The sequence below is a fragment of the Megascapheus bottae genome, chromosome 37 (assembly GCF_031878675.1).
Source record: "Megascapheus bottae isolate mThoBot1 chromosome 37, mThoBot2.hap1, whole genome shotgun sequence".
In the NCBI taxonomy this organism is placed as follows: domain Eukaryota; kingdom Metazoa; phylum Chordata; class Mammalia; order Rodentia; family Geomyidae; genus Megascapheus; species Megascapheus bottae.
The window spans coordinates 149,270-165,868 of NC_143545.1; the positions used below are offsets into that span (position 1 = coordinate 149,270).

Here is a 16,599-nt window from a genome sequence, read left to right on the forward strand (position 1 = left end):
GACTGAAGAGCTCCTGATAGTTGTTCTTTAGCACCAGTCTGGAGAAAAAAAGAGATGACAGTTTGGTTGTACTTGAGTACCATGTGGACAAGATGGAGTCATCGTCCGACAGTCTTCCTTCTTCCCTCCTTCGGAAGGGGGAAGTTGTGGATTGTGTACAATCTTAAGACCTTGCCAGAGTGTAGTTTTGGGGGAGTTTGCAGTATCTCCCAAGTATAGGGGGAAAAAGCGTGCCTTTATTTCCTTTCTTCGGTGTTTCATTTCTGAGCCAGAGGAGGCTCTTGTCGGGGAGTGATCATGGGTCATATCAGAGCTCAGAAGGAGTCTGACTAGCATAAGATTGGCCTGGAGAAGCACTTGGCCCAGAGGAAGCTTCTCTTTTACATAGAAGTTTACATCTAAGCGCCACATCTTGAAGTTACTTGAAAGGGACATGAAAGGGGAAAACAGATTCCACTGAATGGATTTTAGCTCTTCAAAATTATTTGTTTGTCAGGAGAAGTGGGCTTCTCTGAAGATAATTGGGGAAAAAAATTGACCTTTGATAGCCTGCCCATTCCCTGCTGCAGCTCTGAACCAGGGTCAGCTCATTTTGCTTGGTGGTGCAGTGGGGATAGCAGGGGTGTGTGGGGGGGAGATACCTTATTGTACCCTGCTGATGAGCTAAAGCCTTTTCTCTTGTTAACTGGTCACATCTGCTAAGCTTTGTTCTTCCTAGATAATTTACTTGTGCTTGCTTTCTGTTCTTCCGTCACCATCTCCATCTATAGGAAACCTGTAGGGTTAGAGTGTGCTGTAGGAGCAGCAGAAGCATCGAGGGGTTGGATGGTTTCCAGGAAGAGCCAAAACAAGGGCACAGGGATATGAAGGACTGAGTCTCAGAGGAGTGATGGAGACAGAAGCTAGATTGAACCGGGAGTGGCAAGGTGAACAGAAAAGGGTCTTAGGAGTGGCAGTGGAAGAATAGATTTGGGCAACTGCTCTTTTAAGAATCTTGGTGGTAATAGCAGGAAGAAGAGGCCAATAGCCCGTTGGGGGAACGAGGGGTGTTTACAAAGTTAGAAATTGTGTGTGTGCGAGAGAGAGTGAAAGAATATGTATTTCATTTTCATAGCTACATTATCAGCTGTAGTTAAAATGTGGAAACAGGGCTGGGAATGTGGCTTCGAGGTAGAGTGCTTGCTTTCCTAGCATTCATTGAAGCCCTGGGTTTGATTCCTCAGTACCACATAAACAGCAAAAGCCAGAAGTGGTGCTATGGCTCAAGTGGTAGAGGGCTACTAGCCATGAGCAAAAGAAGCCCCAGGACTGCCAAAACAATAAAAAACTAGGATTCAAATTACCCAGGTAGTACTTTCTTGGTACTGGAAAAGAAGGAGGAGAAGGAAGCAAAATATTCATCAACAGCTATGAATAGATAGGACAATGTTAAATAAACATAAAATGGAATACTATTCAACCTTAAAAAGGAAGGAAATTCTGAAATGTTCTCCAACAGACATCGGTGCTGAGGAGACTGTGCTAAATTAGATAATCCACACAAAAAGGCAAATGCAATATGATTTCATTTTTATGCAATGTTTGGAGTATTAAAGACCATAGAAACAAAGAAGAGTATTGGCTGCCTGGGGCTAGAGGGAAGTGGAGAGCTATTAACTAATAGATATAGGGTTTTATTTTATAAAGAGTTAGAGAGATGGATGGAGATGATGTTCACACATCCTTGTGAATGTATTTAGTAAAACTACTAAATGCTTAAAATAGGTCAAGACGAGCCAAGCAAGCGCAGCCATCCATGCCTGTAGGCCTAGCTGCTCAGGGTCTACAGCAGGAGAATCACTGAAGCTGGGGAATTCGAGATCAGTTTGGGTGCTATGATGAGGCTTGTCTTATATAAACAAGCAAAGTGTTTTTGTTGTTGCCACAATAAAAGCAGTTTTTTGGGAAAATACACAAGGACTATTTCTTTCCACATTGCATTGTTTAGTCTACTTCCTAGGACCCTGTAGCCATACACCAGAGAGCTGAGAAGCAGAATTTGAGGTGATGAAGAATCCCAGTCTCCTCGTACACTCACTGGCTCCGCAGTCAGCAGTCCAGTGGCTTGTGCTGCAGAAAGCCCCACCAAGAACCTAAGGCATTTCACGACTTCAGTTTTTGTTGCTGTTGTTTTGTTGTTGGAGGCAAAACACGAGGGAATCTCAATAATCTGAAATGGAGTTTTCATTTGAATCTTTTACTCACTGTATTCTTGTATACCTCTCATTGAAGGAGCTGAGGGAAGGAGTACTTGGTAGATTACTTTTCCAGAGATTTGCACACTTGAGAGAGTGTTAATGGTGGTGAGCAGGGGGAAAGTACTCTTCAAGTGCGATTCTTTTCTTTTTTTTTTTTCTTAGCTTACATTAGTGGTAAAGAGAGAGATTACATTGTTAATGTACAGTGTTTTCTAATTAATCTCACCCACCCTCCCCTGTCACTCCTCTTCTTGTTCTCTTTCCCTTTTCTTTGCTTCTTTCTTCCCCCTTTTTAGGGGGTCTTTTTTTTTTTTTTTGGCTTTTTCACTGAAAGCTAATGCTCTACCACTTTGAGCTGAAGCACCATTTCTGGTTTTCTGGTGGTTCATTGAAGATATAAATCTCATGGGTGCTTTTCTACCAGGCTGGCTTTGAACCATGATCTTCAGTTCTCAGCCTTCTGAGTAGTGAGGTTTACAGGTGTGAGCTACTGCGCCTGGCTGGTTATTCCTTACTTTACCTCCAGATAACTAGCTTTCATTCTAAGGGCAGTCAGGCCTAGAGTTCTCATAAGCAGCCATGAGTCAGACAACAATAAGTAATGTGAACACTGTTCCCGCATATTCTTTCTCCTCAGCCCAGGAATGTGCACAGAGTCGGTGTCAGCAGGCAGCTGCTGTGAGACAAAGCCCTTAGGAGGTTGTTAGCTGGCAAAATCATCACACCGGTGCTTTGGAAGCTGCTTCTTCCTCTTCCTTCTTCTTCAGGCCTCTCCCTTCCCCCATTCCTCTCTCCAAACCTGTGTTTATCTGACTCCAGGGTTCCTGGTGCTCTGTGGCCAGGTTTCTTGCTCTCAGGGTTCCTATGATGATGAATGTGGATCTTTTCCAAGATGCATCGAGTGGTCCTGGAAAGGCCGTGGGGGCATAAGGTATGGGTGCAGGGAGTACGGGAACCGGTCTTCTCCCCCCATTCTTCCCAGCTGTGGGTGAGTGAGTCAGAGTGCTGGGCAGGTCCCTGGTGGATGAGACTGAGGGTGGCAGAGCCACAGAACAATACGGGGACATTGTACACTTTCTTCCTGATACAGTCACCTGGCTTGCTGGGGTAGAAAGGCGAGGCAGCCCAAGGGACTCAGTCCCGAGTACTCTTACCCCGGGCTGCCCGTCTCATTGTTCCTCCCTTGTCATTAGTGCCCTTCAGGTGCGATCACTTACCCTGTGCTCAGAAGCAGGCATCCCACAGCTCTTCAGAGGCCGAGGCTGGATGCCTTCATCTCAAAGTGTTTTCTGTTCGCAGAGGGTTGGAGTGGCTCTTAGTGAGGTGGGATTGGATTTGGAAGTCCTGTGTGGTGGAGGTAGGAGGTGACTATTTACTGCCGTGTAGCCACATTGTCCAAGGTGATGTGCAAGGCGGGGAGGGTGTTAGGAGCATAGGGCACCTGCCGTGACCAGGAGAAGCTTTTAGAAAGACATGGCTCCCCTTCAGCAGGAGTATCATGGTTCAGAATACTCTGAATCCTGGCAAGAAGTAGACAGTGGCTGTTGATTTGAAACAGAGAAAAAAATCATTTCATTCCCTGGCAAGAAGCAGAGCAGGCCAGCTGTGAGCTGGCTACACGTTTAGCTGTGGCCCTGGAGGAGAGAAGGTTGACTGTGGTGAACACAGGTGGTGGGTAGGAGTCCAGAACTGTACAGTTGTCTGTACAGAAGGCTGAGTAAAAGCTGCGGTGGTCCCATACCAAAGGCAAGACGCAGGCGTGCCCCCACCCCGGCCCCGCCCCCGCCCCTGCTTGCCCCTGTGCCCTGCCCCCTCACTCTTGTGCCCTGCCTCCCCGTGTGCCCCACCCCAGGTAGCAACACCACCTGGGACCTTTATTTCCTGCCCCTGGTTGTTTTCTGCCATTCTTTCTTCTGCCTCTGTATAAACACACCTGGATTTTTCCAGTCCCACAAGCTGACTTGGACAAGCTATCATTTTTTTTTTTTTTTTTTTTTGCCAGTCCTTGGCTTGCGCTCAGGGTCTGAGCACTGTCCCTGGACTTTCTCAAGGCTAGAGCTCTACCACTTGAGCCTCAGCACCACTTCTGGCTTTTTGCTATGTATGTGGTACTGAGGAATCGAACCCCGGTCTTGGTGCATGCTAGGCAAGCACACTACCATTAGGCCAAACTCCCGGCCCCAACAAGCTATCATTTCTAAGATAAGCCTTAGCATCACAGATGAAAGTACTATTTTTGTTTTTTGTTAAGTAATTTTAAACCATTTTGCTTGCTGTTTCTACCAGAGATATAACCTTATTTAGGGGAAGCTAAAAGTCATTTCCAGTTAATTCCTCTATTTTGCTTTTGTTTCCATTTGCTGTGCACAAGATAGTACACATGCTAGGCAAATGTTCTACCACTGGGCTATATGTACCTGGGTGCCTCCTCACATTTCTTACGGAATTCCCGGTCACATGGTTGTTGGAAGAAGCTGTATATTAGCAGTGCATTTTTTTTTTTTTTTACTTGTTTGCTTGTTTTGCCACCCCTAGGGCTTTACCTCGGGGCCTGGGCACTGTCCCTGAGCTTCTTTTGCTCAAGGCTAGCACTCTACCACTGGAGCCACAGCACCACGTCTGGCTTTTTCTGTGTATGTGGTACTGAGAAATTGAACCCAGGGCTTCATGCATGCTAGGCAAGCACTGTATCACTAAGCCACATTCCCAGCCCAGAGCAGTGCATTTCTTAATCTCCAGAGCTAGGGTAAGGTGGTTGTACCATTTTTGAGGTGAGAAAGCCAACTTGTATGTGTCATTTAAGAACGATGATCTTCCATTTGTCCTCCACAGTACTGGAAGAGGATTGGCTGTTGATATGGAAAACACCAGGGAAATTCGATCTGGTAGTTACCACTTTCCCATGAAACGTCAAGCATAGCTTCAGCTGATTTGGTTTAATCATCTACTACAGTGAGATGTGTAGAAAAACAGAATGGTACCTTTTCGCAGAGGGCAATTCTTTAAACCCTGGGCCTTGAGTCTGTGTCATTGTGGAAGTTGGTGCTTATCCTTTGGGAATCAGTTTCATTAGCACTTACAGTTTGGTGGCTCCCACCAGCTTTCAGTTGCTTCATGGTTGTTTGGTGTTTGGTTCCTTTCTAGTCTTCATCTGGTTGTCCACACACTCTGTGAAAATGTTACATGCTGCATTTATCTTCCTCTTCTGCAGTGCTGGCTCGGGAGACATGAATTCCTTTAGTGTGCATTTATTTTGTTTTTCCTTCATTTATGAAAGTTAGCATTGCTAGATGCAGTAATATAGGCCAGGTAGTAATTTTTTTGAAAGACTTGAAACTCACTATACACTCCTTGGTCTTAAGTTTCTGCTAAGCAATCTACTGTTAATTCTGATAGGTTTACCTTTGTAGATGACTTGGCACTCTACCGGTGTTCATTAGTCTTTCTTTCTTTTGTGTGCTTAATGATACTTTTTTTTTTTTCTCCAATCCTGGGCTTGAGCTCAGGGCTAGAACACTGTCCTTGATCTTTCTCAAGGCTAGAGCTCTACCACTTGAGCCCTAGCACCACTTCTGGCTTTTTTCTATGTATGTGGTACCGAAGAATCAAACCTGGGTCTTTGTGAATGTTGGCAAGCACTCTACTGCTAGGCCAAACTCCCGGCCCCTTAATACTTTTAAGGGCCTTTTGTTGTTGTTTTGTCGGTCAGAGGGCTTGAACTCATGGTCTAGGTGCTGTCCCTCACCTCTTTTGTTTAAGGCTAGTAGTACTGTTACCATTTGAACCACTGCACCACTTCCGATTTTCTCGTGGTTAATTGGAGATAGGGGTCCAAGGTTGGCTTTGACCATAGATTCTCAGATCTTAGCCTCCCAAGTAACTAAGCTTGAGCTACTGGCACCTAACACTTTTAATACTTTAATTATAATATGATATGAGGAGGTTTCTTTCTGGTCTTCTCTGTTTGATACTCTAAAACAGCTTCTGTTTTCGGTCGTTATTTCCCAGTAGTCTGAATTGGAAAACTAGAAATCGTTCTTGTCTCTTTGATCTGTAGGAGCTGTTCACAAGACTGCTGGTTTTACTACTAGTGTACATCTTGCACTTTTTTACTTTTTCCATGCCTGACTAGTCCTTACCTGTCCAGAAGGTTTATCTTTGATTTGGGTGCTCTTGTACCTCTTCCTAGTGACACGTAGAATGACACTAGAAAATTTATAGTATTCTATAAAATATTCTGTAGAAATTTTTTGTAGTTTTCTATTGATATGTCTTTTTTATCTACTAGACTGTTAGGTCCCTGAATGCAGGACTATTATTCCTCTTGGCGTGCCTGGGAAGTCCCAGAGTACATCTGCTGAATCCATGTGTGTCACCATTTGGGAACTCTGCTTTGGAAGAGGGTATGTCTCTGTGACATACTTGTAGGCACTGTAATACTGACTATGTCTTCCTCTTCCTCCTTCTCTTTATTAGATTAAGGTGACGGTGTCTGGTGGATCAGCAGCCATCCCGTTGCCCCTTTTTGGGGTGCCTATAGTAGGGAGCATGGAGGAGAAGAAGCATGAGGCAATGAACCAAGCTCATGTCCTCTTTGACCGGTTTGTTCAGGCCACTACCTGTAAGGGGACCCTCAGGGCCTTCCAAGAGCTCTGTGACTACCTGGAGCTGAAGCCAAAGGACTACCGCTCCTTCTACCACAAGCTGAAGTCCAAGCTCAACTACTGGAAGGCCAAAGCCCTCTGGACGAAGCTGGACAAGCGGGGCAGTCACAAGGACTACAAAAAGGGGAAGGCATGTGCTAACACCAAGGTAAGGGCCAGCCTGCTCTTGGCCCTGGGGTCATTGCACAAGGATTGAATAGAGGTGGACAAGGTGAGGACCAGGCAGTCTACTCTCAGCCTAACCAAAGACGTTTAGACCCCATCAAAATTCTATAGATCCGGGCTTCTCAAATTTATTTGACTATTCCTTGTGTCAGAGCATAATTCTATGTGTTTATATATTGAATATTCAGACTCTCAACTGTTTGAAAATAAACCTAGGTCAGATGTGTAGAAACTTTTAAAATATTTATTAATTTTTTATTTTTATTAATTTTATTTTTTATTATTTTTTATTTTTTTGTTGGTCATGGGGCTTTGAGCTCTGGGTCTGAGAGCTATCCCTGAGTTCTTCAGCTCAAGGCTACCACTCTACCCTTGGAGACACAGTGCCACTTCCAGTTTTCCAGTGGTTAATTAGAGATAAAGTCTCACGGACTTTACTGCCAGGGCTGGCTTTGAACCAAGATCCTCCGATCTCAGCCTCCTGAGTAGCCAGGATTACAGGTGTGAGCCACTGCTTGTACCTCCACTACTTGTACTTCCACTGTAGGAAGGATGTAAGTCACTGAGCTAGCCCCCTGAGTACCCCATGTGAACCCAGGAAGGAGGTAAGCCACTGAGCTAGGGAGTCCCTGGCATCGATTTGGACAGATCCCTTCTGGGATTTGTACGCCATCTTTGCCAAGCCCTTGTTCCATACTCAGCACCTGGCCAGGAATTTCTACATGTTTCAGACTATGCTGTCCATATTCCAAAGGCCCGTGTTGACTCCCAAGCAAAGAACTTATGAGTTGAACTGCTTCTGTTACCTTTACAGTGTAGAGTAGTAAGATTTCCATGAAGCAGGCTGGCTTGGACAGAGACTTTAAGATGTGCATTCACCTGTGTGGAGGAGGCGTGAGGAAGTAGAGAAGAAAAGAGATGTTTTTCGCCTCCTTCCTTGTGAGAACATGTTCCCTGAGAAGTCTGGGAACAGTTAGCAGGGAAATAAATTTGCAAATGACTTCAGGCTACGTTATTTTGGCCCTTCATGAGCTTTAGTTTGTCCTGTATGGATGTGTGAATGGCTAAAGACCAACCCTGGTGAAAAAGTTTGAAGCCATGGCTTTTATGAATGATGACTAGACTTCGATAAGAATGAAAGAAGGGGCCAGAGCGGGTGGAGGCTTAATGGTAGAGTGCTTGTCTGGCATGCCCAAGATCCAGGATTCTATCCTTACGACCAGCATCATACAAAAGTAGACAAAGGCAGAAAAAGAAAAAAGAAAGCAAAGCCCATGTTTTTTATCTGTACATGTCCGTGTCTCACCCCACCTGAGTCCTTGACCAGAGTGTGGGTTTTCAAGAGTATTTTCATGGACTTTCAACCTGTAAATAACAATTTGAGCACTCATTTCATCACATGAAACTTTGGGTCTTGAGAATTCCCACCTGGAAGTAATCTAGGACTCAAAGATTACTTTGGCCATGTATTTAATAACCCATATCCTTAGAGAGAAATTTCTAGACTTAGAAAAATCTGAAAAGGTCCTCTCCTGCCAATGAAAGATTAGATGTGAATTTTTCTTTTATATCTGTCATTTGTTCAAATGGTTACCCATTTAGATTTTATGGCAGATCTTTGAGCTTTCCAGGCTATCACTGTATGCATGTGCTGGGCTTGTGCCTTCCACAGACAGTTCTGTTTTCTTCGTCCATAGAATTATGAACTTCTTTCCAGCCACTACAAGTGCTGTTACTCAGATGGGCTTGAACATTTCTTGGTGGAGAGTAGTCTGAGTTGAGGGCTTTCCCAAATGATAGTTATGAAGTCATGCAACTGCTCTGGAAGTTTGAGGGGTGCAGCCTCTGTTCTAAGAGTAGCTGTGTTTTTCAGTGTCTCATCATTGGTGCTGGTCCCTGTGGTCTGCGCACAGCCATCGATTTGTCCTTGTTGGGAGCCAAGGTGGTGGTTATTGAGAAACGAGATGCTTTCTCTCGCAATAATGTCTTGCATCTCTGGCCCTTCACCATACACGATCTGCGAGGTCTGGGTGCCAAGAAGTTCTACGGCAAGTTCTGTGCTGGAGCCATTGACCATATCAGTGAGTAACACCAGCTCTGTTGTAGGATTTCACCCCTTGCCTTGCCTGCATGTTCAGTAGACTGAGACAGGTAGGTTATCTGAGGAATTCCTACTCAACAGCCTGGTTTATTCTGATCCCATTGGTATCTGTTGTGTAATTTAGAGTCAGAAGACATGCCACCAGGGTTCTGTAATGGAGACCCTGAACTACAAATATCTCCTATGCAAGGAGAATTTGTGGCTTCACTAAAAGTTGTCTCATCTCATCTTGGTAGAGCATTTGTGGTATGGGAAAGGTAGGAGGCAGGCATGGAGAATCAGAACCAATTTGGTTTTTAGTTCAAGGGGTGACATGCACAGGCAATTGCACACATGTACAGTGTGATCACATGTGATCTTCCATGTGATCAATTGCTCTGCTGCTGTAAGAACTCAGTGCCCTGGGCACACAGGCTGGGAAGCCACACCTACAGAAGCAGAGTCCTTCTCAGTGGTGGGTGGCAGATTGATAATGAATCTCTTTGGTTAGGTAGCTCTTCTAGTCTTTTACCACTTGCAAGACCATTTGGGATCTGTTGCTTCTCTGAGATGATTTTTTTTTTAAATGACATTCTGAAGCTGGAGTTGTGTGCCCTCACATGCTTGCTGCTCCTGGGGCTTGAACTCAGGGCCTATGCATTATCTCTGAGTTTTTCTGCTCAAGGCTAACACTCTACCACTTGAGCCACAGCCCCAATTCTGGCCTTTTTCCAAGTAGTGTTTTGGAGATAAGAGTCTGATGGACTTTCCAGCCCAGGCTGGCTTTGACCTGCGATCCTCAAATCTCAGGGTTCTGAGTAGTTAGGGTTACAGGTGTTAGCCACCAATGCCTAGCTTGTTGCAGGGAAGCTTTATCGAAAAACCTTCATTCGGGGTTCTTCTAGCTCTAGAGTAGTCAGCTACTCGACTGTTTGCTATCTGAAGTAGTTGTGCCAGTTTATTCTAAGTACTAGTCGACAGTTGCCACACTCCCATTGGCAGAAGAGGTTCTCTGCTCATATGCCAGGCTGTAATTTGTAACACATCTCAGAACCCATGGTTACCTGTAAAAAGAAAATGTGTGCTAGCACAGGACCCAGGGTGTCTTTAGGAGTGTGTCACAGAAGGGTCATGGTTGTGGTAAGCTGAGGGAAATAATTGGGAGGACTCAGCAGCGGATTTTCATCTGTTCCTAGCAAATTAGTCATGGACTGCAAGTGAGTTGGACTTTAATCGAGCCCAAGGGTCATTGTCTAAATTTGTCTCCCTTGTAGGTGACAGAATTAATTTTGGAAGCTAAGTATCTTTGCTCAGAGTCCAGATTTCTGTTTTTATGTACCTCATTTTGGTGCCAGATCTGGCACTGGATAGGAACTCACTGCACATCTATTAATTATCTACTAAATGTATAAATCTATGATAATGAGGTTTTTTGCCAGTCCTACCGCTTGAGCACAGAGCCTGGGCACTGTCCTTAAGCTTTCTCAAGGCTAGCACTCTACACTTGAGCAACAGCACCACTTCAGGCTTCTTCTATGTATGCTAGGCAAGCACTCTATCACTAGGCCACACTCCAAGCCTGTTGGACCTCATTTTTTACAACCATCAAATAGTGATGGAGGGGGTGGTAAGAGGATGTGATTGGATTACAATCTCCCTTGTATACCTGGTGTGAGTGTGTGATGGTAGGTGATGGAGTAAGGGGAGAAGCAGATACCATGAGCATCTTAGGAAGTAACTCAGCACATTTGTACCAAACCCCAATAAATGCACTGTGGTGTGCCTCTTCTGTATCCTATCGTGGGAGCCATGCCCTCGCCTAGCAGGAATATAGCTCTGATTCAGAGGGAAATAGAAGGCAGTCTCCTGTTGACGGCAGCTTACATTGTCTCTAAGCTTCATTCCAAATTCCCAACTCAGGAGACAGAAGTGGCCCTGCAAGTCTCTAAACTGTATCACCTACCTATTTGTATTTATCCTTAGAAAGGGAGAAAGAGGTTAGAGAATGTGGCCTGGAAAGTAGCTCCTGGTACAAAAATCCCTGAGAACTTGATCAGACAGCAGTAAAGATGGGTGGGAACCCAGGGAGCTAGTGCTGTTGAGTCCTCTCCTCCCACGTGCTCTCTCCAGCGTAGTTTTTGTATTTACCCAGGTATCCGTCAGCTCCAGCTGATACTGTTGAAAGTAGCCTTGATCCTAGGTATCGAAATCCATGTCAATGTGGAATTCCAAGGACTTGTTCAGCCTCCTGAGGACCAAGAGAATGAACGTAAGTTGACTAGAACAAATTAAAATGGTTTAAAAAGGCATTGAGTAGGGCCAAGTAGATGAGACCAAGAGAGAAAAGTGGAAGACTTGCAGATGTTGCAAGAACTTGCAGAACTAGTGATGGGGCTTCATCCATGCAGTGTTGCCTTTGAGGCCTTTGGACTTGGTGAGGAGACCTTTGAGCAGGCTTGGACATTAAAGACACTTCTGTTAGAGAAAATCTGAAGGTGGAGAGAGTGCCTGGTGTGAACTAACTCATCAAAGCTGCTTTCTGCCTGGGGGCTGTCCTTCATTCTTCTTTTGGTTTAGGATTTTGTGTAGTCTTCTTGCCTAGATTTCTAGAAATGTTTTGGAAGTACAAATTTGGACATGGTAATCAGGACCTTTACTTTGCCTTTTTGTCTACAGGGATAGGTTGGCGGGCACTGGTGCACCCCAAAACTCATCCTGTATCGGAGTATGAGTTTGAAGTGGTCATCGGTGGGGATGGCCGAAGGAACACCTTGGAAGGTACTGGCTTGTATTCCTTTGCTTGGTTCACAGAAGCGTGGAGGCCAGTCCTGTCCCTCCAGGCATAACCCTTAAGAAAGTGCATATATGCTAATTTTAATTGGATGATACTTTGTCCTTCCTCCAAAGAATACCTGCTCAGGGAGCTTCTTAGTACTAGTAGATGAACTGTATTTTGAGAGGTTGGCACTGTGGGATTTAATCAACATTAACAAGCCAGCTCCCTCCTCCTTTTCAGTGGAATCCCCAGTACTGGGCAGTATTTTGATTAAGCAGAATTCAAATAGTTTATGAATGATATGGTAGACATTTACTTCATTCCTGAACTGATAAATTCTTTTGTAGGTGAATAGCTTATGTTGAAAAGGGGAAAAGATACCCTGCAGGTTTTCTATTGATTCCCCTCCTTCACATTTCTTTATCTTTAACATCCCACCTTCGTTCGAAGACCGTCTTTCTCTAGTCAACTATTGCTACTTCTGAAAAGTTCTCTCCTTACAGGATTTCGTCGGAAAGAATTTCGTGGCAAATTGGCCATTGCCATTACAGCAAATTTTATTAACCGAAATACAACGGCAGAAGCCAAAGTGGAGGAGATCAGTGGTGTGGCCTTCATATTTAACCAGAAATTTTTCCAAGAACTGAGAGAAGCCACAGGTTGGTATTGATGCCTCCATATGAATAAGAATGGATATGGAAAAGCCGGGCGTTAACCTTTCCTGAGTGTAGATGTGTGGGTTCTTGGTATCACTGCTGGTCTATCCTCAGCATATATCATAGCTACTGTGCTGTTGCCTTCTGCTCTTTCTTCACCTCCTCCTTTGCTCTTTGTATACTGTTCCCACGTGTTCTAACATTCTTAGCCACTTACAATGTGATTGGCCTGCCCTGTGATTTATTTCTATTTGTTTGTTTAAAATTTGTTTTCCTGCCTTCTACCAGCTCCACTACAGCCTTCTCCTCTACACTAGGTGCCAGCGCTATGGTGTTGGATAGAGTAAACCTCCATGTAACAATACTCTGGTTTGGTTTTACTGAAGACCTGATCTTGGGCATTAAGAATGTCGGTGTATTGGCTCATGTCTATATAGTAATCCCAGCATCTTGGACGGTGGAGCCAATGAGAACTTGATTTTGGTCTAGCTCAAGTGAAAACTTTGAGAACCTATCCCACGAAAAAGCCATACATGGTGGTTTAGTCCTATTTGTGTAGGAGGCAGAAGTAGGAGGATTGTTGTTTGAAGCTGGCCTGGGCAAGAAGCCCAACTCTCTGCCTGGAAAACAGTAAAGGCAAAAAGATGGGGTGGGGGAGGGTGGGAGTGACTCAAGGAGTAAAATGCTGCTGGTCGCTGGTGGCTCACACCCGTCGTCCTAGCTACTCGAGAGGCTGAGATCTGAGGATTGTGGTTTAAAGCCAGCCTGGGCACTAAAGTCTGTGAGACTGTTATCTCCAACGAACCACCAGAAAACCGGAAGTGACACTGTTTCTCAAGGGGTAGAGCACTAGCCTTGAGCTGAAGAGCTCAGGGACAGCATCCAGGGCCAGAGTTCAAATCCCACGACCGACAGCAAAACAAAAGGAAGTAGAATGCTTATCTTTCAAGCACAGGGCTTTTGTACTGTCCCCCCACCCCATACCTCCCAAGAATGTTTTCACAAAAGCAAAGCACATGCTAGATAGAAATGTAATTATTATTTGGTAGATTAACTTTGTTTGTTTGTTTGCCTTTTGGTTTGAGACTGGGACTCAAATTCAGATTTGACAGCAACAACAAAAAAAAAAAAGAAGGAAGGAAGGAAGGAAGGAAGGAAGGAAAGAAAGAAAGAAAGAAAGAAAGAAAGAAAGAAAGAAAGAAAGAAAGAAAGAAAGAAAAGAAAAGGCCAGAAGTAGTGCTGTGGCTCAAGTGGTAAAGTGTTAGCTTTGAGCAAAAGAAGCTCAGAGACAGTGTTTAGGCCCTGAGTTCGAGTGTGAAGACTAGCTATAAATAAATAAGTAATGGCTGGAGAAGTGTTGCTCAAATGGTAGAGTATCATCCTTGAACAAAATAGCTAAGGAATTCAAGTCCCAGCACTAGAATGTTTTTGCTCACACTCATCCATCTACTGTGTTATGAAGGTTGAACTCATTTTCTTTTGTTTTTGATTTTTCTATTCTGTACTGGGGTTTGAACTCAAGACTTCTGCTTCATAGATAGGCACTCTACCCATAAGCCAGATCTCCAGTCCTGTTTTCCTCTCCCTTCCTGTAAACATTTTCTTTTACACATTGTTTTTGGGGTTATCTAGGGTGCTGAGTGAGTGACAGAACAGGACCAAGGGAAAAAGCCCTCCTCATGAGCAGAACATTCAGGAAGTGAGGGTCGAAGCTTCAGCATCTTTCCTGCCTGTAGTTTGTAGTCCTGCCTCCTAGATTAAAGCACAATCTTTCTGTTTGCGTAATGCTTCAAGTTCAGAAACCCTTACAGTATTTTTTTTTGTCACAGGTATTGATTTGGAGAACATCGTCTACTATAAAGATGATACGCACTATTTTGTTATGACAGCCAAAAAGCAGAGTCTACTGGACAAAGGGGTGATACTGCATGTGAGCAATAGATTTCTTCCTAATCACTTTTGTTGAATTGCTTCATATGATCACCAAGAGAAAGAATTTTATTGTCGTACAGAATTTTTTTTTTCCCTCGAGAGAAAGAAAATGAGTTCTGAGCACATCTCTTGGAAACCTTTAAGGCTTTTAATTTAAAAAGTCTTTTATTAGGATTGAAACTATAAATAGAAGTAGAGACTAGAGCATAATGAACTCATGTGCCCACACCCTGCTTTAACAGTTATCAACATGCCCAGTATTGTTTGAATGAGACTACAGTCTACTCCATTCTACTACTGTTGGATTGTTTGTGCACATTTTTTTTATATCTTGTCATGCATTGTGTCCAGCCTGACTGTGACTCCGCTGGTGGCTGTAGTTAATTATATATATGACTGGTTAATGATTGGACCAATAAGCAAGACTTGGTGCTTATGACAGCTTTACAACAACTCCAGTTGACTGCTGATAGGGTTATTAGAGATCTAGGAAATACTGATTGGGTCAGGGCATATTTAGGCCTCCTCTTGACTGAGCAAGTGTCCAATCTTCATCCTCAGCCAAGTTCAGCCTCTCTTTTTACTGGGTAACTAATTTGTATGAAGTACCTGAGATGATAATGTGAAATCTGAGATTTGGGGAGAGTCGTTGAAGTCGTACTTAGTCTCCTAGTAGTAATGTTAGCATTACTGTTCCAATGTAATAAGACAGCTGAAAGCAGAGAAGTCTCAGATGTGCGGATTTAGGCCTGTACAGTTCCCACCAGGCTTGTAGCTGACTCTCAGGGAGCCCTTTGTCTCTGCAAGATGATAATACTTCAAGTTCCTCTGGTATGAGTCACACTGTTGCCTTATCTGAGCGTAGAGTGGGGAGTGAGCTGAGGAGCACGTGCTTGCAGTACCAGTGTGCTTTCCACCCATGAACCTTGTGTCTGTTTCTTAGCATAGTGCTCCTGTACGTGTTCAGGGAGCAAGAGGACAAAGTGGCTTGTGCAGCACATTCTGCCAAAAACAAAGGCCAGATATGTTTGGATAGATGCTTTATATAGTGGGTTTGTTCATTTTCTGGGGCTCTTTTATTGCTTTTAATAAAACAGTTGGGATTCCTGGCGACTTAAGACATAAATCTGCTATCTGGGCGGAGTTATGGTTATCAGTAAATATTAGATAAAAACACCAGGGCACCAGTGCTCATACCTGTAACCCTAGCTACTCAGGAGGCTGAGATCTAAGGATCACTGCTCAAAGCCAGCCTGGGCACTAAAGTCTGTGAGACTCTTATCTCCAGTGAACCGCTCAAGTGGTAGAGCAATAGACTTGAGCTGAAGAGCTCAGGGCCAACACCCAGGCCCAGAGTTCTAGCCCCAAAACCACAGCCACCACCACCAACAAATTAGATCAAATCAATCCAGAATACCAAGATTTGACTGACTTCTCTCTCTTTTTTTTTTTTTTAGAGATCAGGGACATGCCTTCTAACGTGCTGCTAGATACTAAACCCATTGTGGGCACTTATGGCCACTTAATATTGAACAAACACTACTTCTATGACCAACTTGAGTGTTTGCATTTTGGCTTTTGACACCCTGTCATTGTAGCTGAAAGTACCATCAGAGGCCCTTGGAACCTGTAGGCCCCACTCTAGGAGAATAAAAACTTGACTCAATATGCAAGCACCTCCAGAAACATAAAAGGAGCTTTTCAGTTTCTACATGGAGAGGCCTATTTTGGCCAGCCTTGTTTTTGTATAGCCTTGCAGAATTGTGTGTGCAGTTCTAAAAGCATGAGATTCATGTTCATAGCATGTTTGGACAGAGGCTGTTCCTGCCTGCCCATCTCTTTGCACTGGAGGTTTGGGGTTCTTTTTTTTTTTTTTGCCAGTCCTGGCGCTTGAACTCTGTCCGTGGGCTTTCTACCACTTAAGCCTAAGCACCACTTTCAGCTTTTCCTATGTATGTGGTACGGAGGAATTGAACCTGGGTCTTTGTGCATGCTAGGCAAACATTTTACCACTAGTCCAAACTCCTGGCCTGGTTTTGGGTTCTTTTATAGGTATGATAAGCTATACAAGTCAATATGTTTTACGTCA

At 44.2% G+C, this 16,599-nt stretch overlaps 1 protein-coding gene across 5 annotated transcripts in view; it reads left to right on the forward strand.

The window, feature by feature from the left end:
- Positions 1 to 16,599, forward strand: part of Mical3 (microtubule associated monooxygenase, calponin and LIM domain containing 3) — a 143,110-nt gene that overhangs the window by 37,413 nt on the left and 89,098 nt on the right. For all 5 annotated transcript variants that reach the window (XM_090325292.1, XM_090325288.1, XM_090325290.1 and 2 more), the window contains exons 2-7: positions 6,714 to 7,049; positions 8,940 to 9,147; positions 11,299 to 11,415; positions 11,823 to 11,924; positions 12,426 to 12,581; positions 14,408 to 14,508. In XM_090325292.1, the coding sequence (XP_090181418.1) occupies positions 6,786 to 7,049; positions 8,940 to 9,147; positions 11,299 to 11,415; positions 11,823 to 11,924; positions 12,426 to 12,581; positions 14,408 to 14,508 (948 nt within the window). In that variant the 5' untranslated portion in view covers positions 6,714 to 6,785. The remainder of the gene's footprint in view (positions 1 to 6,713; positions 7,050 to 8,939; positions 9,148 to 11,298; positions 11,416 to 11,822; positions 11,925 to 12,425; positions 12,582 to 14,407; positions 14,509 to 16,599) is intronic.